At 39.4% G+C, this 25,893-nt stretch overlaps 1 protein-coding gene across 3 annotated transcripts in view; it reads left to right on the top strand.

Annotated features, from left to right (window-relative positions):
• The window catches only part of Hdac8 (histone deacetylase 8), a 234,164-nt gene that overhangs the window by 168,578 nt on the left and 39,693 nt on the right, over window positions 1–25,893 (top strand). The window contains exon 10 of one of the 3 annotated variants that reach the window (XM_046420239.2): window positions 14,127–15,687. The exons of the other annotated variants lie outside the window; for them this stretch is intronic. Within the exon in view, the coding sequence (XP_046276195.1) occupies window positions 14,127–14,141 (15 nt within the window). The 3' untranslated portion in view covers window positions 14,142–15,687. Of the gene's footprint in view, window positions 1–14,126; window positions 15,688–25,893 lie in introns of those variants that run through there. 3 annotated transcript variants of the gene reach the window in all.

Below are 25,893 nucleotides of genomic sequence, written 5' to 3'. Positions count from 1 at the left end.
CCCCTCAAGCACCCTGTCTAGTGAAATGGCTCATCATCTCTTTTGGGTCAAGTTCCCTTTAGGAAAGCTCGTTTCAGCTGGCCTTGTATTATATTACTTAAATATCAAGGTGGCAGCTTCCTGTTTCCCCAGAGAAATGCAAGAACTTTTGTCCCTGCCAATGGAGTCTTGTTAAATCCCATGTAGGAGGTATTCTTTCTAGACCTTGAGCTCTGTCCTCTGGGGACCTATAGCATGGAAGAGAGAACATGAGTTTCTGAGCTAAACCCTTTGGGGGTTCTGAACATTTAACTAAAAGTATGACCCTTAGTTAATTTCACCAGCCTCTCAGAAGCTCACTTTCCTCATTCCAAGAAAAGATGATCCTCATATCTACTTTGTAGGGTGGCTACTAAGATGGAATGTGTCAGTGAGTATGAAGTACTTTGTACCCTGTTAGTGCTCCAATCAGGGTTACTAAGTGAGAAAGGTAGATTTCTGAATGCAGATCTTTCTGACTCAAAAACCTAGGCCCTCTTCTTTTTCACAAAGGCTCTGAAAATACTGGATTATATATTGAAGTCTCACCAAAACTCCATAAGGGAAGGAAGAAACAACACAGCTGAAGAAACAAATGGATAGAAAGGGAGAAATATGCTAATTTGTTTAGAGACACTTAGGACATCTGTGACAAAGCTAACACCAACCCCAGAGTCTCAATATCCTTTTCTAGCTATGAATGTTCAACATGCTTCCTGTGCAGTTGCATCCATTCTTTCTATAAGGACCTATCAACTACTACTGTGTGCCCAACTTGCTTGTGGGTGCTCCTGGTGATTTAAAAGGCATGATCCATGACTTCTTGGAGCTAGTGGAAAGGCAGAAGCTATATCAGACAACAAATTAAGAGAAAATCATACAACACAGAGCATAAACAAGTATCAATAATGTAGGTAAAGCTTAATATATTAGTCATCTCAGGCTGCCATAACAAAATACTATAGACTTGATGGTATAAACAGCAGCAATTATTTTCTCACATTTCTGGAGGCTAGAAGTCCAAGATCAAGGCACCAGCATGGTCAGTTTCTGGTGAAGCCTCTCTTCCTGGCTTGCAGACACCCTGCTGTGTTCTCACATGGCCTTTCCTCAGTGCTGTGAGGCAAGAGAATGTGAGGGACCTCTCTGGTATCTTTTCTTATAAGAACACTAATTTTATGAGATCAGGCCCCCCCTTAAATTTTCATTTAACCTTAATTACTTCCTTGCTCCAAATACAGCCACACTGGGGGTTGGGACTTCAACGTGTGAAAGAGGGATACAATTTATTCCATAGTAGTGTGTGTGTGTGTGTGTGTGTGTGTGTGTAACCACTCTGGCATTTGTATAGACAAAGGATTAGAAGGGGCACCAGTGGAACTAGAAAGACCAGGTAGGAAGCTATTGTGGTCATCTAGATTCCAGATGCATTTTGGAAGTAACACTAACAAGGCTTGTTTGTTGATGGAGTAAATAAAGGAGTGAAGGAGTGGGAAAAGTCACCAAGGACTCCAAGGTTCTTTCTTGTGCAGCTAGCTAGGTGGATGGATGATTGATAAAGGGAACATTGGGAGGAATTATGAGATAGGGTTGGGGGAATCAGTGCAACTCCACTGGTCTCCTTTGTTTTCCATTCAAAATCCACCCTTCATTTTATTATTTATTTATTTATTATTTTGGGGGGAGGGGTACTGGGGATTGAACTCAGGGGCACTTGACCACTGAGCCGCATCCCCAGCACTATGTCTCACTGAGTTGCTTAGCACCTCGCTTTTGCTGAAGCTGGCTTTGAACTTGTAATCCTCCTTTCTCAGCCACCCTCAAGCAACTGGGATTACAAGCTTGCACCACCTCACCAGCCTTCATTTATTTATTTATTTATTTATTTTTAATTTTTTACAATACAACTTTGATCGTGTTAATTCCTCCTGCTACAAATACATACACACACACACACACACACACACACGCACACACTCCCAGAGCTTGTAGTTTGGGCCCTAATCTATTTTCCTCCTATATTAATCGTAATCCTTTCCTGAACCATGGTCCTAAACATGCCTTTGACCAAGACACTAGTCTATTAGAGATGTCCTTCCTCCCATCTGGTTGCCTGATGAAATCCTGTTCTTTCAAGCTCTGGCTCCCAAGTTATTCTCATCTCTGAAGTCCTCCCTGGCCACCCATCCTTCCCTAGTCCATCACTCCTTTTTCTGAGATCCTGTAGTGTCTGACACATGAGACCTTATTATATTGCATTTTAATTCATTTGTTCATCTGTCACCCAGCTTAATTAAGTTCAAAGGCAAAAATTATATCTGATACTTCCCTCTATGCCCAATTCCTACCATAGTGCCTGGAAACAAGTAAGTCCTCAGAAAGAATGATTACAATAAAAATGCAAACACTCAACAGAGTGATTTCTATGTGCCTGGCACTGTTCTGAGCGCTTCAGATTCATTTACTCATCTATATCTTCACAACAATTCTATTATTAGCCCCATTTCACAGATGGCTTGCCCAAGTTGACAGAATGAATAAGTAGCAGAGCCAGAAGTCAGCCCCAGGTGGGCTGGCTCTGTAGTGTGAGTTCTTCACTGCCACATCACACCGCCTCTCCCTGTTGTTCGGCTGATTGGTCCATGCCCTTCAGAGTCTTTCCAGCTGGGCAGCCTTCCTCTCTTTTGACCCCACTGTTTCCCTGTCTCTTATTTTCTGGGAGCTGCTTTGATGATGACATCAGGGAGTGGGGAAATTACTCGACTGAAACCAGAGGCACCAGCAGAAAAAGAACTCTAGAAACACTGCTGCCCCCTTCATCCTTTTCTATTGTCCTGCTACTGGACTCCTTAAGCACCAGATACCTGCATCCTTCTGCAGGGAGCACAGCAGCCTTAGCCTTAGGACTTCCCTCTTTCCTCCCAGCCTCATTTTTTCCACCCTACTTGTCTGCCAGCTCCTCCCTTCCCCAAACTTTTGGAGTTTAGAAACTAGGATTAGCTAACTCCTGTGAACTCCAGTTCACACACCAGTTCAAATTGAGTGTGTGTCCTGTCATGTCCTCATTTGGGCCCTTCTCTGTCTCTTCTTTTCTTTTTGAGGAGGAATGGAGTGTTTTGTTTTTGATTCTATTCTGAACTAATGCTATTCAACTCTGGAGTGGAGCCTTCACCACCAACCCCAGGTTGAACTGCACAATTGTGTTCATTCCTCCACTTTGCATTTCTTCTGTATTTAGAGTCTTGGTGTACTGTGAATTTGTTTGGATTTTGAGAATTTTTAGATGAATAGAGGTTATGTAGTATAAATGCATGATTCCTGGAGACAGGAGCACCCAGGTTTGGACTCCAAGTATACCACTTACTAGCTGTGTGATACAAGGAAGTCATTTCACATCTCTGTGTCTCATTTACTTCACCTGTAAAATGGGCCTAATACAATACCTACCTCATAGGACACTGAAAAAATTTAATGAGTTAATCTATGTGAAACCCTTAGAACTGTACCTGGTACATAGTAAATGCTCAGTAAGCATTAGCTGGTATTATTTTTTTAAATATAGTAGAGTAGCAGAAAAGAATATAGCAAATGCATATATTCCCACCATTCTGAATTGAAATATATTAATATGTTACACTACCTTTAAGTCTTTAAAAAATTATCATAGATATGTTTAATGTCTTATACCCCTCATCCCTGATCTTATTTCTCTTCCAGTGCCCCTCAAGCATCTATCGTCATAAATTTGATGTGTATCTTTGCAGTCCATTTCTCACAGTGATCAGTTCATATATTGCTTGGACTTTTTTTTTTTCTTTTTTCTTTTTTTTTTTTTTTTTTTTTTTTGTGGGGTGAAGGTCCTAAGGGTCAAGCTCAGGGCCTGATACATGTTAGATAAGCACTCTACCACTGAGGTACAGCCCCAGCCCTTCCATTCTCACAGTGATCATAAATAAGATTTAGAATTGGAGGTGGAGGTGAGTGGATTGTTTTTTCCTAATTGACATAAATGGCATCATATTATACATATCATTTTGAAACTTATTTTTAATCTGGAGTTTTGACATATTTTAGTTGTAGATGGGCACACTAGTTTTATTTATTCATTTTTATGTATTGCTGAGGATCAAACTCAGTGTCTCATATATGCTAGGCAAGCACTCTACCTCTAAGCCACAACCTCAGCCCCTAATCTGTTGTTTTCGATATCTATCTATATGAAGTCAGTTCAGTCCATTTAACTGTTCTATAATATCTCGTTGTATGGCTATTCTGTTTGACTTATCCGTTCACATCTTTATGGCAGTTGAATTGGTCCTAATGTTTCGCTATTACAGTCCATAACAGTGAGCATTCTTGTTCTTGTTCTTCAGGCACATGTGGGAATTTCTGAAAAGCAGAGACCTGCTCGTGGAATTGCTGGGTCAAAGGGTCTATGCCTTTTCAAAAGTTTACTAGAGGACTGGGGATGTGGCTCAAGCCGTAGCATGCTCGCCTGGCATGCGTGCGGCCCGGGTTCGATCCTCAGCACCACATACAAACAAAGATGTTGTGTCCGCCGAAAACTAAAAAATAAATATTAAAAAATTCTCTCTCTCTCTCTCTCTCTCTCTCTCTCTCTCTTAAAAAAAAGTTTACTAGACACTTGAGAGCAGGCAGAGGCAGTAGGATGCAGAGGATAAGAGCATGACTTGGGGTCACAGACCTGGGTTCAGATCCCAGCTCTGACATTCCCTAAGCTGTGTGACTCTGAGCTATCCTTTCTGTCTTGATTTCCCTATTTGTACAATGAGAGGAATAGTACATGCCTCATAGGGTTGTTGTGTGAATTAAATGGGCTTAAGATACTTTGTGACTGGACCATGTGAGCATACCATTCTTTTTTTAATATTTTTTAAATTGTTGATAGATCTTTACTTTTATTTATTTATTTATATGTGGTGCTGAGAACCAAACCCAGTGCCTCGCACATGCCAAGCAAGTGTGCTACTGCTGAGCCCCAACCCTCTATTATTATTTTTTACTATGTTTGATCCACATGTCCTCCTCAAATTTAAGAAGGCCTTTGGTAAAGTACAGATATGTGAATAGAGAAAAATACAAGAAAGACATTCAGCAAACTATTAACCAGTGTTGAATATATGAATGATCTTTTTGCTTTGCACTTTTCAAATATTCTCCATGTTTATACAAATGAAATGTATTATCTTTTAATTAGAAAACAAAAATAATAGATGCAAATATTTGAGACAGAATCTCACCAAGTTGCCCAGGCTGGCCTCCAACTTGCCATCCTCCTGCCTCGGTCTCCCAAGTAGCTGGGATTATAGGTAGATGTGAGCATACCTGGTTAATAAATTCAATTTTAAATAAAAAGAAATAAAGAAATAGAAATATTTTGAAAATTAAAAAAAAGAAATTTCCTTTTGGTGAGCAAGGACACTACAAGAAAAGTGGGAGAGGACTCAGGAAGTAGCTTTATAATGTTTAGAAACAATATAGATGCTTGCTTACAATAGAGCATTAGTTAAATAAAATACATTATGAAAGGATCTCCAATATAATATGGTGAAATGAAAAGGGCAAGGACAGAACACTGAAGAATATGTTACCCTACTGTGTTAAAGTGATATCTCTATGCTTACATATGCGGTCTATCTCTCCAAAGAGTGACAAAAACACTGTTAAGGGAATAGGGTATCTAGGACACAGCAGGAACTTATTCTTTTACTAAATATCCTTTCTAATCTTGGAATTGTATTCCTGTATGCCTGTATTACTTACTAACTTTTTCAAATGACACAACATTCAAGTAGCTTGTGATAGAATTTAATGGCCTTTTTGCAGTTCTTGTCAGTATCTCCTCTATAGCCATTAATCAAGCTTCTGAAGTCAGGGAACTGGCCCTGGCATCTGGCACCAGAGCCTGGCATCTTCTCAGCTCTGCTGCCTCCAGCCCCAATGCAAAGATTATTCTGTGTGGACCAGGCATAGAAGGGTGGAAAGTGATTCCCTGGGAGCATAACAGCCTGAGTAGAGGGACAAGTGCATGTGGATGTGTGTCCATGTGCAACTGCAGACAATCATGTGAAAATCACAAGGTGGAGGAGGAGGATATGCAGCTAAGTGTGGAGGCCATGCTGTGGAGCCAGCATTGTTTGAATCATGCTAAGGAGTTTAGACCCTCCTGTCAAAGATGTGGTGTCACTAAAGGGTTTACAGTAGAAGAGTGACAAGATCCAATTTGTATTTTTGAGAGTTTGCTTGGGCTGCCATGTGAAGGATAAATTGGAGAAGGATGTGATGAGAGATAGGAAGAGCAGCTCCAAAGCTGTTAAGAGATGATGAAGGCCTGAATTAAAAGTGTGAGCTAGGGGCTGGAGTTGCAACTCAGTGATAGAGTACTTGCCTCGCAAGTGTGAGGCACTGGGTTCAATCGTAGCACACACACACACACACACACACACACATATATATATATATTTCAAAGAGAGAGAGAGAGAGAGAGAGAGAATTTTAATATTTATTTTTCAGCCTTCATCAGACACAACATCTTTGTTTGTATGTGGTGCTGAGGATCGAACTCGGGCCGCACGCATGCCAGGCGAGCGCGCCACCACTTGAGCCACATCCCCAGCCCTATATATTTTTTTTAGTGTGAGCTAGGATTTGAAGCCAAGCCTGACTGACCCCAAAGATCACATCTTATTTCTCCATTCAGCACACTACCTGAAAAAAATGAACAATTGACTTCCTTTGTACCCACTTTACCCATACTAATGCCAGAAGTATTACCAGCAGATATGCATGTTCATCTACACTGAGACCCACCCCACAAAAAAAAAAAAAAAAACTGCCTCTTAATAAAGCCTGTGGAGGGCTGGGGTTGTAGCTCAGTGGTAGGCGCTTGCCTAGCATTTGGGAGGCACTGAGTTTGATTCTCAGCACCATGTAAACAAATTAAATAATAAAAATAAAGTTATTAAAAAAAGTAAAGCCTGTGGATTCACAAAAGCAATTTCTTTTAAAGGAGGAAACTCAGAATACATGCTGTCACCTTTCTGACTTGATTATTTTTTTCAAAAATCCTTGCTTCCAACATCTTAGAGAAACAGGAAGTTTGCATCCTTCCTTGTTTTTTAAATGTTTTGCTTTCCTATTAGCATAAATTTTCCAGTATACTTTACACTTCAAGTATTGAAAGTTTTAGAGAAGTATAGCATGCATGAATTCCCAATTTCTAAAAGAGAATTGTAATATAAATAGCACTAACTTTGTAATTAATATCATTTTACCTTTGATGGTCTCACAGGCAATTCATGAATCCAAGAAAGCTCAGGGTTAATGTTAATAACATCACTATCATAGAGTTCCTAATAGAAAAGGCAGAGTTTATTCATGCTGTTTTCCCAATTCCTAGTGCATAGCAGTATTGTCATGAATGGGTGGATGAGTGAATGATGATAGAGGACTGTAGCAGTAGACTGGGTAGAACGTATAGATGCTCCTTTAGCATTATAGATGATCCTACAGCATCTCTAGGACCAGCTTGCAGGCCCATCTAACTTTTTTCTCCTATAAATAGAATACAGAATAACAAGGCTGAGAAGGTTTATCTCTGGAAGCTTTGTAGGGGAAAAAGGAAGAAATCATTTAATGACCCTTTAATTGTTTTTAGACATCTTTATCAGATAGAAGTCTCATACTGTACAATCTACAGTACAATTCACCTATTTAAAGTGTGTATTTGGTGTTATTATAGTACAGTCACAAAGTGGTGCAACCCTTACCACTACCTAATTCCAGTACATTCATTATCATCTCCCCTGAAAGAATTCCCAAACCCACTAGCAGTCAAGCTCCTCTCCCTCCAATGCCTAGCAACAACTAATCTACTTTCTGTACCTATGGAACTGTCAATTTTGGACATTTCATATGAGTGGAATTTCACAATCTGTGATCTTTTATCTCTGGCCTCTTTCACTTAACATAATGTTTTCAGGGATTATCCATGTTGCAGCCTGTATCAGTACCTTCTTTATTTTTATTACTGTATAGGAGCTTTCTGAGCCAATAACTTGTGGTTTAAGTTATCATAGCATTTCCTACATTTTGGACAACTGAAGGAACTCATCTGAAACTGAAGGGAAGCCAGCATGAATACAACCCAGAATGAATGAGATTACAGCCATCCTCATCTTTGGCAGTGGCACAAATACTCTGAGCCAAAGATCTGTCTTAATAGGATGGCAGGCCCAAGTTCTGTGTTGTGACCTCCTGCTGGCACTGGTCTTGTCTGGGAAGGGCTCGTGGGTATAACGGGATGAGGCAAGTGCCTCATAGCTTGTGTTTCTGGCTTGGGCAGAGCTTGGGTGCAATTCCTCGTCTTCAGACATCTGAGGAAAGTATGTCGGGGATCTCCTGGTTCCATTTGTTCTATTTGCCAGTGGGCAGAGTACTGCACTGTGCAGACAGGTTAGACAGTTTATTGTAGGCTGATGAAAGCAGATTAAAAAACCATCAGCTTGGTGGGAACCTAGCTCAGAATCCAATCCAAATGTCAGATGAAATATTTACACAGCCAGGAGATAAACCAAGGGAAACAGTGTGCCCTTTGTGTGTGCCTCTGAGTGTGCAGGCACACACAGAGCTGCTGACCATTTGTCAACTTCCAAGATTTATTCTGCTGCTTCTGGCAAGGGACAGCCTAATGATTTAATAGCTTGTCAACACCTACACAGAGAAACAAGGACTGGCACTTCCTCATTTCTTATTTTCTTTGCTTTAAATAGGAATTCCTATTCTAAGTCACTGGAACCTGGAAATCAGACTGTCAGGTTTCCCTTGACTTGAGTGCACAGTTCCTGAATCTGAGCATGATGAATGTTATAACTTTCCTGTTATACAAACACAGGGTTGCTACCCTCTCAGAAGAACCCATTGAGTTCATGTCCTAAAGCTTGAGTGTTTGCTTCAGACCGTTGCCGTGAGCCAATTTCAAATGGAGTGAAACTGTTTTGTTTCTGTCCCATGAACCTCTTGAGTTGAATGCCTGCTTGAGCAATCCAGTGCCTGGTTGCCACATTTACATTTGAGATGGAGAAGTTGTTTAAAGGATTTTAGTGGGGGAGATGACTGGATTTTTTGTGCAGAGTAGTATTCTCCTGGCATCCTTGGGCAGTTGCAAGTTCCCTGAAAGCAGAGACCATGTCCTCTTCATCTCAGCAAATCCCACAGTGCCTAGTTCAGCATCTTTCCCACTGTCAATTTTGTTGATTCATTTTCAGATAATTCAACCATAATCTATGAAGAGAGTTATCTTTTATATTGGAACAATGCCTTGGGTACTCTGGGCCTTTATCTCAAAGACAGGTAATAGAGTGAAGTGGTATATAGAATATGTCGTCTCAATATGCACATACTGCAATATACATCTGAATGACCTAGGCAAATTCTGATTCAGTGAGTCCAAGGAGGAACCTGAGATTGTGTCTTTCATACAAGCTCCTGGGTGATAAGATGCTGCTGGTCCAGGGACCATATTTTGAGTAGCAGGGGCCTACATCTATGCTGCCCAATAAGGTAACCACAAGGCCCTTGTGCTTATTAAACATTTGAAATATGCTTAATCCAAATTGAGATGTGCTGTAAGTGTAAAATGCACACCAGATTGAAAGACTTAGTAAGAAAGAATGTAAAATATCTTATTAGTAATTAATAATAGTAATTAATTATATCTATTATATAATGATAGTATCAAGAATATATTAGATTAAATAAAATACATTTTAAATTAATTTTTCCCTGCTTCTTATTTGTTTTTACAATGCTGGGAATTGGACCAGGGCCTCACACATGCCAGGCAAGCACTCTGCCACCAAGCTGCATCTCCTGCCCTTTTGTAAATTTATTTTGAGATGGGGTCACCCTAAGTTGCTAAGGCTGACCTCAAACTTATGATCCTCCTGCCTTAGCTCCCAAGTCACTAGGACTGCAGGCATGCACAACCATGCCCAGATTCATCTGCTTCTTTTTATTTTTTTAATGTAACTACTCAAAAAATTTTAAAACTGCATATGTTGTTTATATTATATTTTTACTAAACAGCACTTGATCTAGAGTAGGAATTAGCAAACTTTTTCAATAAAGAGCTAGATCGGGGCTGGGGTTGTGGCTCAGTGGCAAAGCGCTTGCCTTGCATGTGTGAGGCACTAGGTTCAAGCCTCAGCACCACATAAATATATATATATATATATATATATATATATATATATATATATATATATATAGAGAGAGAGAGAGAGAGAGAGAGAGAGAGAGCACTAGATCATAACTTTGGTTTGTGTAGAGGGGGTTGAGGGGAGGGATGGGGTTGTGGGGACAGGAAGGACGTTAGAATAAGACAGACATTATTATCCTATATACATGTATGACTACTTTACTGAAGTGACTCTGCACCATGTACAGCCAGAGGAATGAAAAGTTGTGCTCCATTTGTGTACAATATGTCAAAATGCATTCTAATGTAAAATAAATAATTTTTTTAAAAAGGGGAAAAAAAAGAAGAGCTAGATCATAGGGTTTTTTTCAGATTGTATGGTCTCAGTCTGATCTACTCAACTCTATTGTAACACAAAAGCAAAGATAATATGTGAATTAATGAGTGTGGTTGTGTTTCAATAAAACTTTATTAACAAAAACAGATAGAAGTGGTAGCCTTGAAAACAATGGCCTACCATCATGGTGAAAGCCAGCAGCCTAGCAGCCATGAGAGTGGGCAGAATAGTGTTGGAGCTCCTTCCAAGGCTCATTCCCAAAGATTATTATTTGGCTTCTCTGCTGGTTCCTTGGAAGACCTTTCTTGCAAAGCTTTCTTTATTACACCTGATTCAAGAGCACACTCAGTGTGAAAAACATATCCTTGGGGCATTTGTCAAAAACAATTAGAGGCAAATTATTAACTTCACAGCTGCCTAATGCAATAGATAACAGCATAGGCAAACAGTCCTAACCAAAAGGCTTAAAAGTAAACATTAGGGAATGAGATGTCCGTGGGGTCTTTGAAAAGCTTCAATGTATTCTTGGGAATCTAGAAGGCTATACATATGCACAGGGTGGTGTGAGTACCCAAGGCTGTACGCAAGCTGTGAAAAGGCCTCTCCTCTCACCTCTGGCTGACCTTCAAGCTTTACATCGTATAGTGATAAGGTAGATTTGTCAACTTCTTAGCTGAAGGTTGAGGACATGCCCCCAGCACACACACATATAGAGAATCTTGGTAAAGATAGGGAGACTAGGCCTAGGAATACAGCTCAATGGTAGAGTCCTTGCCTAGCATATGTAAGGCTCTGGGTTCCATCACGAACACTAAAAAAAAAAAAAACAACCTAGAAGACATACTGGTTCTAGGAGTTTAAGGAAATTTCTGTCCTGTCATCAGCTGGCCACTAAGCTAACCATCAAAGACTTCAGTGACTACACATGACAAAGAATATACAGATTTTACGGAAATTATGCCAAAAAATCACTAAACAAATAAACACTAACAGGAATAATAACAAACTCTGGGGAAGGGGAAAATCTGATTTCCAGAGTTACCACATTATATAAATTTAAAGTCCAGTTTTCAACAAAAATTATAAAATGTGTAAAGAAACAATAAATATAACCAATATGTAGGAGGAAAAAATGATCACTATAAACTGTCCCTAAAATCATCCAAACATTAGAATTACTAGACAAAAAAATAATCAGCTGTTTTATATTATATACACAAATAATTAAACTATGAGAAAAAAAGGCTATCACTAAAAGGACAAAATAGGGCTGGAATTGTGGCTCAGCAGTAGAGTGCTCGCCTAGCATGCGCAGGGCCCTGGGTTCAATCCTCAGCACCACATAAAAATAAATGAATGGAATAAAAGTATTGTGTCCAACTACAACTAAAAAAATAAATATTTTTTAAAAAAAGGATAAAATATTTTTTAAAAAACCAAATAGAAAATCCCCCCCACACACACACACACATACAAAAAGTACAATATCTGAAATAAAAATTCACTAGAAGGGCTCAACAGCAGATTTAAGCAGGCAGAAGAAAGAACCAGCAAGCTTGCAGAGAGGTCAATTGATACTATCCAGTGTAAGGAGAAGAGGGACAAAGGAATAACCCGTGTGAAAATATCAAGCAACCTGTGTGAAAATATCAAGCAGAAGAAAATAAGAGAAAAGGAAAGAAAAAATATATGAAAATATGTGGCCCAAAATGTCCCAAATTTGAGGGAAAAGACATTGATCTTTATACCCAAGAAGCTACAGTAGAATCAACTCAAAGAGAACCTTACTGAGACACATTACAAACTGCCAAAGCCAAAGACAGAAAATTTGAAGGAAGCAAGAGAAAATCAAGTCATTATTACAATGAATCCTCAATGAGACACCAAGTCGGATCAGGAATCATGGATGCCAGAAGGCAATTGGAGGACCTATTCAGAGTGCTGAAAGGAAAAGAAAAACTGTCAACCAATAATTTTATATCTGGCAAAAGTATTCATTGAAAATTAAAGAGAAACTGGGTGCAGTGGCACGTGCCTGTAATCCCTGCTACTCCTGAGGCTGAAGCAGGAGGATTATAAGTTCAAGGCCAGCCTAGGCAACTTAGCAAGAACCTGTCTCAAAATAAAAAATAAATACTGGGAGATATAGCTCAGTGGTAGAATACCCCTCAGTTCAGTCCCCTGTAACACACACACACACACACACACACACACACACATACACCAAAAATAAATGAAGTACAAAATAGAAAAATATTTTATAAAAAAAAAAAAATCAATGAACCCAAATATTGGTCCTTTGAAAATTTCAGCCAAGTTGACAAAACTTCATTTAGGTAAACTCTCCAAGAACAAAGAGATTCAAATTAATAAAATCAGAAATGACAATGGGAATATTATCTCCAACTTTACAAAATAAAAAGGAGTAAAAATAAGAAAAAGGAATACAGGGAATACTATGAACAATAGTATGCCAACAAATTGTGTAACTTAGAGGTAATGGACATATTCTTAGATTCACAATACCAAAATTAACTCAAGAAGAAATATAAAATCTGAATAGACCTATAACAAGTAAAAGTGGTGGAGTTAATTTTTAAAATCTCACAAAGAAAACCCCAACATGATTTCACTAGTTGATTGTATGAAAGAATTAAAGAAAAATTGATATTGATGGTAATTAATTTTATTCCTCAACTGGACTAGATCACAAAGTGTCCAAATACCTGGTCAAGCATTATTTCTGATTTTGTCTGTGAGGGTTCTTCTAGAAGGCATAAGCATTTGGATCAGTACACTAAGTAAAGCATATTGCCTTCTCTAATGTTAGAGGATATCAGACAACCCACTGAAGGCCTAAAGAGAATAAAAATGCAAAATTTTCTCTCTTTCCTCCTTTCCCTCTCTTTATATACATGACTACTGAGCTGGAACTAGATAGTTTCTCTGGAGAACCCTAACTAATACAACTTCCCAACTCATTCTATGAGTCCAGTGTTACTCTAATACAAAACCAGATAAAGCAATCACAACAAACAATACTACAGTGGAGCTGGGAATGTAATTTAGTGATAGAATGCTTGCTTAGCATGCATAAAGCACTGAGTTCAATCTCAATGAAAGAAAGAAAGAAAACTACAGACCAATATTCCTTATAATACAGGTAAAAATCCCTAAAGTACTAGCAGACTAAATCTAGCAACACATATAAATGATTATGCACCATGATGATTTGGGATTTATCCTAAGAATGCAAGATTGGTTCAAGATATGAAAATCAGTCAAAGTACTGTACCATATTAACTAGAATATGAAATACTTACAAATAAATTTAACAAAAAGAGTGTAAGATTTATACTCTGAAAACTAAAAGGCACTGTTGAAAGAAATCAAAGAAGACTTGCATGCATGGAAGGGCATCTCACATTCATGGATTAGAAAATTTAATAACTTCATATTGTTAAGATGGCAATTCTCCCAAAATTGATCTGCCAATTCAGCATAATCCCTATTAAATCCCAGCTGGTTTCTTTTCTTTTTTCTTTTTGGCAGAAATTGACAATCTAATCCAAAACTCCGTATGGAAATGCAAGCGACCCAGAATCCCCAAAATAATCTTGAAAAGGAAGAGGACTCACACTTCAAAACTTACCATAGAGCTACAATGGTCAAGATAGTGTGATACTGTCATACAGAGAGACATACAGATTAATGGAATAGGACCAAGTGTGCAGAAATAAATTCATATATCTGTGGCCAATTGATTTTTCACAAGACTGCCAAGCATATTCAATGGGAAAGGAATGGCCTTTTCAAAAATGCTGCTAGGAAAACTGGATTTCCACATGCAAAAGAATGAAATTGGATCCATGTCCCATATCATATACAAAAATTAACTCAAAATGAAGTTTCAGCAAAACTATAAAACTCTTATAAAAAAACTTAGATGTAAATCTTCATATTCTTGGATTAGCTTCAAAGAACACTATCAAGAAATGAAAAGACAACTCACAGGATGGGAGAACATATTTGCAAATCATATATAAAGAACTTATAATCTAGAATACGTTTTTCAAAAAGCCTTAGAACTCAATTATAAAGGCAAAATAATCCAATTTAAAAATGGGCAAAGGATGTGAATAGACATTTTTCCAAAGAAGATGTACAAATAGCCAATAAGTACATAAAGAAATGCCCAGCATCACTAGCCATTAGGAAAATACAAATCAGAAACACAATGAGATACCACTTTGCTCTTACTGAGATAATAATAAAAAAGACAAACAATAGCAAGTGTTGACAATATGTAAAGCAATTGGAAATTTCATGTGTTGCTGGTGGGAATATAGAATGGTTTAGCCACTTAGCCACTTTGGAAAACAGTCTAGCAGTTCCTTTAAAATTTGGACTTACTGCCAGGCATGGTGGCACACATCTGTAATCCCAGCAACTGGGGAGGCTGAGGCAGGAAGATTGCAAGTTCAAAGCCAGCCTCAGCAATTTATTGAGGCTCTAAGCAACTTAACAAGACCCTATCTCAATATAAAAAATATAAAGGGCTTGGTGTGTGGCTCAGGGGTTAAGCATCCCTGCGTTCAATCCCAGTACCAATAAAAAAAAAACTTGGACTTACTAAATGACATAGAAATTCCACTCCTAGGTATATAACCACATGTGTTCACACAAAAACTAAAAGCAGAAACAATCCAAATGTACATCAATTGGAGAATGGATAAACAAAATGCACATACATGTAGAGTCATCCCTTGGTCTCCTCGGGGGATGGGTTCCCTGGAATCCAAAATCCAGGGATGCTCAAATCCCTTGTATAAAATAATGTAGTGTTTTCATATAATCTACACATATCCTCCTATATACTTTAAATCATCTCTATTATACTTATAATAACCACTACAGTATAAATACTGTGTAAAGATTTTTTGCACTGTATTGTTTAGGGGATAATGATAAGAGAAAACTCTGTTCATCTTCAGTACAAAGGTAATTTTTTAAAAATATTTCTGCCTACTCTTTGTTGAATCTACAGATATGTAATCAGAGTATACAGAGGGCTGCAGAGGGCTGAGACTGAGAAAGATATATATATATATATATATACACACACACACATCCATATTAACTAGAATATGAAATACTTACAAATAAATTTCACTATATATAAATTTAACTCTCGCTGTATATATATATATATATATATGTGTGTGTGTGTGTGTGTGTGTGTGTGTGTGTGTGTGTATACATTCTAATAGCTAGCCATTTGTGTATGCTAGATATTGTTAGCATGAGCAAACTAATTTTCACAAATTCATATGAATTATTGCCAGAGCAGTCTAGGATATGAGGGGTTTTTTTTAATTTTTGTGTGAGTGTGTCTGTGTGTGTGTATGTAAATGAAAGTGAAGATTATACTGTGCATTAAATGGGGTAGAATTCTGTAAAACACTTAGAATAGTACCTGATATATAGTGAGGGCTATATATGGGTTTACTGTTGTTATTTATTACCAGGAACCAGCAACTGTGATAGCTTTATTAATTAATTTGTGTGTGTGTATATATATATAAAATCTCCCCTGAGGATACCAAGGGCCAACTGTGTGTGTATAGATACACATTTATCATTCATCAGTTTATGGATATATGGGTTGTTTCTGCTTTCAGCTATTATGTGTGTTTATTATATATTATATACACATGAATACATATATTATGTGTGTATATTGTATATTATATATACATACACATCATATGCAGTCATAAAAATAATAAAGTACTAATACATGTTACAGCATGGGTAAATCTTGAAAACTTTCCAGTGAATGAAAAAAGACACAAAGAGCCACATATTGTATTATTACATTTATATCAAACGTCCAGAAATGCAAATCCATAGAGACAGAAAGTAGATTAGTGGTTGCCAGGGGCTGAAGGAAGGGGAAATGAATGCCTAATAGATATAGAGTTTCTTTCTTGGGTGATGAAAATGTTCTTGAATTAGATAGTGGTTGCACAACCTTGTAAATATTCTACTTATGAATATACAAAATTGTGTACTCTAAAAGGGTGAATTATATCTCAAGGATAAAGAAAGGAAGAGGGACAGATTTGGCCCATGGGATGTAGTTTACTGACCCTGATCTAGAACAATGGTTTTTGGAATCACGCAGGCCAGAGATATGATTCTAAATTTCAACTTACAAGCTCTGCGACCTTGGACAAGATACTTACTAGCTTTAAGCCTTGCTTTTCTTCTTTATGTGGTGGGGCTATGTCCAGTACCTCCCTCTTATTGTGTGAGGATAAAATTAGGTCAAACATAAACTCCACAAAGCCACTCTATCTCCAAGACCTTGAACTGGCAGGCACTCAATACAAATGAATGAATAAATAAAAGTTAGCACAGTCTCCAGCTCACACTAATAAATAACAATAGCAAACCCTTATGTAGCACGTATTGTATGTCAGGTACTATTGTAAGTGTTTTGCCCAAGTATCTCAAAAATATCTTTTTATGTGAATTCATTCAAATCGGGATACAAACAAGGCCCATACATTAGGCCTGTACTTTTTAGATTTAAGATTACTTGATAGCATTTTAGTCCTCATGAAAAAGTTGGGTCTAATCAGCTTGAAGTCTCTCTGAACATCCCAGATTCCATAAGACTAAGGGCTTCAGGATGGTCTCCCCCTAGCTAGAGAAAGGAACTAGACATTCAAGACCCAAGCCCCTCATCAGACTTTTTACTTGTTCTATAATCAGGAATGAAGAGGGTATAGGGTCAGGGAGAGGAAGGAGAACCAGAGAAATGCCTTGCAAGTAGGTTTTCGCTCTGTCTCCTGTCCAAACCCCCACCCCACCACAGTCCCCACACCACTGTTAGTTGACCTCGGAAATCTTTGGTTCAGCTGTATAAAAGTAATTGTAATTACAGTCATTCCTGGGAGTTCCTTACCATTATGCCTAATTACTCTACAGCATAATAATCATTATGTGTATCATTAAAGATGTGTCAGATTGACTTTGTCATGAGTTTTATTTGATTTCAATACTAAACTGCTCCAGTAGGCACAGCCTTCAGAGCTTGTAGATTGTGGTTCCTACCAGGGAGCAGGGAACTAGCTGTTTGCAAGCCTATAGCCAAGCACCCATGCCATACCATCCCATACCTTTTTTTCCCATCCGCTTCTGTGTGTGCTGGTTCTGCCAAAGCCCAGGCCAAAGGTGCCTGCCTGCCTGTCCTTCTTCTTTGTGGGCTGTACATCTGGGCTCAAAGCACAGCAGTTCACACTTACAAAGAGAAACAGCCAAAACAACAAAACCCTGCAGGCACTGCCAGCATCAACCACTGCTTCCCCCGTCCACAAGGATCTCAGTCAAGCTTCTTATTGACTCATTCCATGCAGCATCTTCATTATTCTCCCCATTTTGGAGATGGAGAACATGAAATGAGCTGATATGTCCAAAGTCATTGAGTTCATCATTAGCAGAACCAGAAAGAGAACCGGAGGCTGTGGATGCTGAGCCAGAGCTTCTGTGGGAGCCATGGCCAGGTCAGGCTCCATCCGTTAGGCATTCCTCTCTGGTAATGGATACATTTTCAGTTTTCAAACATATTAAATGAAGCTGTCCGTGCTGCTGGGAAACTTCCTCAGAAGCAAGCAGAGGAAAATACAGGGGTGGAGATGGGTAGCAGCACTTTCCAGTTTGAGTTTGTGAGCTATGTGATCCAAGCTGAGGGCCTGGCCCAGAGGCTGCCCAATGCCTTGTGCATCATCAGGCCGCATGTCTTGCTGCTTGTCAACTCAAGTAGCCACTAATCAGGTAAACCCAGTGTTGAAGAAATAGGTAAAACATCTCCAATCATTGCCTGATGAACCTGCCCTTTGAGTACTTCATAGGCCCAATAAGTGAGTTCAGTGCATGTTGGCTCAAATGCTCATTCATGCAGCCAGCCTTGAATGAGGACCATCTTAACGCCCTGCTTTGTGCTCAGAAAGCATCTTTGTGCTGTGTGGTTCTGCCTCCTAAGAGCTCCACTCACAGCCTAATGGGGAAGAAAGACATGTAAACAAATATGTGAGAGTGAGCTGGAGTGCTATAAAAGGTCTCCTGGAGACACAGGGAAGGGAATGAGGAACTCTGGCTTTGGGAAGTCAGTGAAGACTTCAAAGAGGTTACATTTGAGCTGGGTCTTGAAAGATGAGTAGAAATGGTCTCGGCTGAGAAAGGAGGCCAGACATTCTCTGCAAAGGGAATAGTGAGCAGAAAAGCAGGGAAGTGTGACAGAGCATGAAGGAACCCAAAATCCTTTTGCAGATGTAGGGTAAACAAGTTGCCATTAATGCATCTGATGACCTTCATAATTTAAGGTCAGACTTCAAGGTGGACCTTCACTCCCATTTGCTGCTTTTCCGTGGATGTACCCTGCTTTTGTGATAGCCTGTTGGCCTTTCTGTAGTTTTCCTGAACTTAGCTCAAAAGCTGATGCTGAAATATGTCCATTTTGTTTTGTTCATTCAAAATTTTGCACCACAAACACTGGCCCATTGAATGACATAGATACCTGTCACTCCAGGTTTCCTGGAGCAGCAAACAAAGGTCTTTTTTCCATAAAGTCAAACCTAGGAAAGCAGAGTATACTATCAAGGAGGGTGGCACAAAAGTCTTTGAGGACAACTGGACTCCATGTGCTAGGTGTTTGCTGCCCCATATCTGTTATCAACTGAATGGTGTGTTTGTTTAGCTACTGACCACTGTCTTCATTAAAGGGACATTAAAACTCTATCAATTTGAATGTGGTAAGGTGATGAATCATCCTTGTGTGGACTCTTAAATAAACTATTAGGGTACAAGCCTAAGTGTACCTTTGCTAATCTGTTGATGAGCAAAACCACATGCAGAACCTTGAAGGGGCCCAACAGCCACCAACTGAAGTTTTTGTAATGGAAATGAAAGCCCCTTCATTGGGCTAGAGCTCTTCTCAAAATATCTTCCTTTGATCCTCAGAAACAACCCTATAAGGTTGACAGGGTGGAGATTCATGTCCTCATTTCATCAGTACAGAGACTGAGCCTTGAAGGGTTAAGTGATTCCAAGTGGTTGCAATGTTGTTGGAAAGAAAATCCCCTGACCCCAGTACTGAGGAGTCTTCTGACTGACCCATGCTGCCTTCACCTATGGCGGGTGGTCCAGGAAAGCACCCACATATTCACAGGACAGCTGGCCATGGGAAAGCATGAAGGCTACTACTATGGGACAGGCTCCCTACACTTTTCAAAATGTGTGTGCCTTAAATAGTACCTTCAGATGTTTGCCAGGTTCACCCCAAACTAGTATGTTAGATAAAGAGTGATAAACAGCAACCTTGGCGAGCAAATACCCCTCCAAGATATAAGTCACTTCCTTCTTACCAGCAGGATCAGATTCAACCTGCATAAATCTATTTTAGTGTATTTTAATTGCTTGTAAACTAAGTGTTTCCTGGATATGCCACTGACCATGAATAATTAGAATCATTTCAATGACTGGGTTTTCGAAAGTGAATGGAAGAGCAGACAAAAAGGGCTGCTCAGAAGCGAGAATCATTTGTTAAAGCCTGAGTGGGAGCATTTGTCTCAGCCTTCTCCAGTTTTGTTTTGTTTTTTTTCTTGATGTCACTAGAGCTGCCTGTTTTTCAGCTACTCTGGCTGCCCTTCATTTTTTGTGCATCTCTCATGTTAAGTAATGCCAGCTGCTGACAGCAACAGGGCCCAACTGGCCACATGTCAGAGTCATTCATTCACCCAACAGAGATGTGTGCAGTGCCTACTATGTGCCAGGTCCAATCCAAATCTCAGAGATTAAGAACAAGGCCCAGTTCCCACCATTTGGGAAGACACTACCTACTGGGAAAAAGAGGCATATAAACAAATAATTACAGTAGGATGTGATAATACTAGAATAGAGGCTAACATTGAACTGTGGGAACACAGGGGAGGAACATCCATCTGGGGGAGCTGGGGATGTGGGTAAGTGGCAACATTTAGCAAGGGCTCAAGGGAAGCAACAGAATGACCAGATAAAAAGGAGTGAGGAGAGACACGTAGTTCAATGGGACTACAGTGTAAGGGCCACAGCTTGGTCCCCAGAGTGAGATAAGACCGGGAAAGTAGGCTAGGCCAGATTGTGAAACCCTTTGTATGTCCTCCTTTAGCATTTGGACTCAATCCTATAGTCAGTGGGGAGCCGACCATGGTTCTTAAGCAGGGGGAATGATATGATCAGATCTGAATTTCTGACTGAAAACTCTGGGAGGGAGGGGAGACGGGGAAATCAGAGGCTGACTCAGAGAGCATGGCTTGATTTTGCTTCATCTTCTTTCTGGACCATAGGAGCCCAGTGCCTGCACCCCTATGCTGGCACTTCTCATAGAGCATTATAATTGCTCATTTGCACAGCTGGCTTTCCATCCACTCCTTGAAGGCAGGGGCTGAGTCTCACTCATCTATTCAAGGCCTGAGCCTGGCACACAGAAGTGCTCAGGAAACAGTGGTATCACATGAATCAGTGAGCAAATGAATCAATAGGTTCTAAGTAAGTACAAGCTCCGTTTGCCCTGAAGTAACCTCTCTGATGTATGTATCAAAACGAAATCCCACTCTGATGGAGTATGAGGTCCATCCACAGATTTCCCCTCTCTCTTCTAAACTCATCAGTCTATCATTGTCCACGGTAAAAAAAGAATGTGATAAGTGCTAGTTCAGAGAAGATAGTTGCCCACAGGGCTGTGTTGGTGTTTTGACCCAGTACTCTATTATTTCTCTTTTTTTTTTTAATTTTTTTTATTGGTTGTTCAAAACATTATAAAGCTCTTGACATATCATATTTCATACATTAGATTCAAGATGGTTATGAACTCCCAATTTTACCCCAAATACAGATTGCAGAATCACATCGGTTACACATCCACATTTTTACATAATGCCCTATTAGTAACTGTTGTATTCTGCTACCTTTCCTATCCTCTACCATCCCCCCTCCCTCCCCTCCCATCTTCTCTCTCTACCCCATCCACTGTAATTCATATCTCTCCTTGTTTATTTTCCCATTCCCCTCACAACCTCTTATATGTAATTTTGTATAACAATGAGGGTCTCCCTCCATTACCATGCAATTTCCCTTTTCTCTCCCTTTCCATCCCACCTCATGTATCTGTTTAATGTTAATCTTTTCTTCCTGCTCTTCCTCCCTGCTCTGTTCTTAGTTGCTCTCATTATATCAAAGAAGACATTTGGTATTTGTTTTTTAGGGATTGGCTAGCTTCACTAAGCATAATCTGCTCTAGTGCCATCCATTTCCCTGCAAATTCTATGATTTTGTCATTTTTTAGTGCTGCGTAATACTCCATGGTGTATAAATGCCACATTTTTTTTATCCATTCATCTATTGAAGGGCATCTGGGTTGGTTCCACAGTCTAGCAATTGTGAATTGTGCTGCTATGAACATTGATGTAGCAGTATCCCTGTAGTACGCAACACTCCATTCACAATATCCTCAAAAAAAATAAAATACTTGGGAATCAACCTAACAAAAGAGGTGAAAGATTTATATAATGAAAACTACAAAACCCTAAAAAGAGAAGTAGAAGAAGATCTTAGAAGATGGAAAAATATACCCTGTTCATGGATAGGCAGAACTAACATCATCAAAATGGCGATATTACCAAAAGTTCTCTATAGATTTAATGCAATGCCAATCAAAATCCCAACGGCATTTCTTGTAGAAATGGATAAAGCAATCATGAAATTCATATGGAAAAATAAAAGACCCAGAATAGCAAAAGCAATTCTAAGCAGGAAGTGCGAATCAGGCGGTATAGCGATACCAGACTTAAAACTATATTACAGAGCAATAGTAACAAAAACAGCATGGTACTGGTACCAAAACAGGAGGGTGGACCAATGGTACAGAATAGAGGACACAGAGACTAATCCACAAAGCTACAACTATCTTATATTTGATAAAGGAGCTAAAAGCATGCAATGGAGGGAGGATAGCATCTTCAACAAATGGTGCTGGGAAAACTGGAAATCCATATGCAACAAAATGAAACTGAATCCCCTCCTCTCGCCATGCACAAAAGTTAACTCAAAGTGGATCAAGGAGCTAGATATCAAATCAGAGACTCTGCGTCTGATAGAAGAAAAAGTTGGCTCCGATCTACATATTGTAGGGTCGGGCTCCAAATTCCTTAATAGGACACCCATAGCACAAAAGTTGATAACAAAAATCAACAAATGGGACTTACTTAAACTGAAAAGTTTTCTCTCAGCAAGAGAAACAATAAAAGAGGTAAATAGGGAGCCTACATCATGGGAACAAATTTTTACTCCTCACACTTCAGATAGAGCCCTAATATCCAGAGTATACAAAGAACTCAAAAAATTAAACAATAAGAAAACAAATAACCCAATCAACAAATGGGCCAAAGACCTGAACAGACACTTCTCAGAGGAGGACATACAATCAATCAACAAGTACATGAAAAAATGCTCACCATCTCTAGCAGTCAGAGAAATGCAAATCAAAACCACCCTAAGATACCATCTCACGCCAGTAAGATTGGCAGCCATTATGAAGTCAAACAACAACAAGTGCTGGAGAGGATGTGGGGAAAAGGGTACTCTTGTACATTGCTGGTGGGACTGCAAACTGGTGCAGCCAATCTGGAAAACAGTATGGAGACTCCTGGGAAAGCTGGGAATGGAACCACCATTTGACCCAGCTATTTCCCTTCTTGGACTTTTCCCAGTACTCTATTATTTCTCTGTGAATTAATTTTATATTATATATTTTAGTTGTAGATGGACACAATACCTTTATTTTTAAATGGTGCTGAGGATCAAACCCAGAGCCTCACACGTGCAAGGCAAGCACACTACCGCTGAACCACAGTCCCAGCCCCTCTATGAATTAATTTTTGATGACTCGTTTGAGTATGTCCTCAGTCCTAATTCTGTTGCTTCTACCTTTCTTACTTTCTCTCCCTTCCTACTTAGATCTTACTCACCCTTCAAGGTCAGCTCCATTGCCTCCCATCTCCTCCATGAAGCCTTATCCATTAATCCAGCCTCCACACTCAGAATTGAGAATCTCCACTTCAGAATTCCCATCACCCTAGAGAAATGATTCACCTCTGACATTCCATTCATTGTAGTTAGTTCTGCATATGTCTGCATTTCCTACCAGACAGTAAGCTCCTCAAGGTCATAGACTGTATCTGCTTCATCTTTATCTCCCCAGAGTCTTTCACACTGCATCCTACCCCTGGGAGATAAGCCAGTGAGAATTTTCAAATAATATCCAAAGCATCATGCTTGATATCAGGTTATTCCTGAGATAGAATGTCAGTCTTTGGAGTACCCTATGTCTCTTTGTATCTCCTTGCACAAAGTTAGATATGGAGGGTTTTGTGTTTGTTTGTTTGTAAAATAATGAGGAAAAAAAGTCATTGCTCATAAAACAATGGGAATACTACAGAATTGAGATTCCTAAACCATATCACTGCAGGTATTTTGAAAGCACAAAACCCAATGCTAATAAACAAAGCACAAAAACACTAACCCATTCAGCATCATAAGTTCAAATCTTTACCAAGCAGCTTATTGTATGGTGGGACCCACCCATGGTACTGAGTGAACAGAAAGGAGTTATACTGAATTAGCTCTACTTGCAACACTTTAAGTATCAAGTACCAAGAATTCATGTTTTCCAGGAGAAAATGTCCACCAGGCAATTATAAATGAAAGTCAGAGGCTGAGGACAAATACTGACTTGACCCAGAGATGTACTATCTCTGCATGGAAGTAATTAAAACTGCAACAGAGAGTGCTAACTCTGAGAGAGAGGCAGGGGGATGAAAATATGACCAGAAGGGACCTACATTTCAGATACTGATGAAGGAAGAGGATCCAGAAAAGGAGATCATGAAGAACCAGGGAAGGCAGTGATGGTGAGGGAGAAGATAGTATCAGAAAGAAGCAGGTGGTTGATGACAGGTGCTGAAGGGAGATTAAATAGGATGAGTAATAACTGAAAAGAAGGTATCAGGTTGGGCAATTAGGAAGTCACTCTTGGTCTCCTAATGGAGGAGTAGCAGATATGACTCCAGCCCCCACACCACCTTCCATGTACTCCCATGGATACATTATTAATTGATCATGGTATATTTTTCTGCCAAACCTAGACCCAGCCTTAGAATCCTCCTTAATACTACTCCAAGCAGCTACTAGCAATCATGGAGAGTTGCCAACAAACTGATCACTGATCTTCTTGCCATTCCCTTTCTTAAAAAAAAAAAAAAAAGTTCAAAGGAGGTGTGTAGAAGAAGCCAGACTACAGTGAGTTGAAGTGACTGAGGAATGAAAAAATCAAGTGGTTCTGAAGAAAAGAGAGATTTTTTAAGAAATTCAACAGCAAAGAGATGGAGAGAAGGCCGTTGCCTGGTGTAGTATAAAGATCAAGCCAACTTATTTAACCTCCAGTAGAATCAATTTTCAAAGTCATCTTAGTACTTGTCCAGCAACAAGCCAGGTAAAGCAATATCCCTGTACTCTCCTTTCTTCCATCTCCACCCTCTACTGAAGGAAAATTTGATGTAAAAAAGCTTCGTGTGTAGGCTTGTTTCCAAAATACTCATTTGATTAACAGAGACATATGGTGTAACCAGAGTTGGCCCTGCACATATTTATGAAGGGAGAATTCTCTCTAATAGTGGAAATTTGAGGATCAGCAGTGATGTATTAGTCTTGGCTGGGGTTCTTGCCCAAAACCCCTGAAACCACACCCTGAAGGAAAGTCTTATCCTGAAGAGAGACCCCTAGTGTGGTGGCCACCATTGTGGCCTTGTCTCTCCTGCCTCCTCCTCTATATCTCCTTCTTTGCCCCTTCATCTAGTCCCTGTCCCATTTTTGTCTTTTCCTCCCTTCTATTATCTTTGTCCCCTGTCTCTCTTCCCCAGCATTTCCAGTTTCTTGTTCCCACTTCCTCTCTTCCATTTTTCTTTGTCACTTTCCCTTGGAATCCTTCTCTTCTTTATCTCTGCCATTCTTTCTGGCCTCAAGGATTTTGGAGACAGGAGAAGCTCTTCAAAATTCACCCTTATTCAGTCTGATTGAACATTTGTAAAGAAATCCAATTTTACCACTGTTCATTACATTCAAAATTCTGGTTTTTTGTATGGTTAATAAAGCTAATAAGGAAGAGGAATGATAATATCTAGCATTTAATAACACCATTTACTGAGCTTTTACTATGAGT

Source organism: Marmota monax, unplaced genomic scaffold (genome assembly GCF_021218885.2).
Source record: "Marmota monax isolate L192 unplaced genomic scaffold, Marmota_monax_Labrador192_F-V1.1 WCK01_AAM20220418_F8-fsc00364, whole genome shotgun sequence".
NCBI lineage: Eukaryota > Metazoa > Chordata > Mammalia > Rodentia > Sciuridae > Marmota > Marmota monax.
The sequence above is the reverse complement of the archived record's forward strand: the minus strand, read 5'-3'. Positions and strand labels throughout refer to the sequence as shown.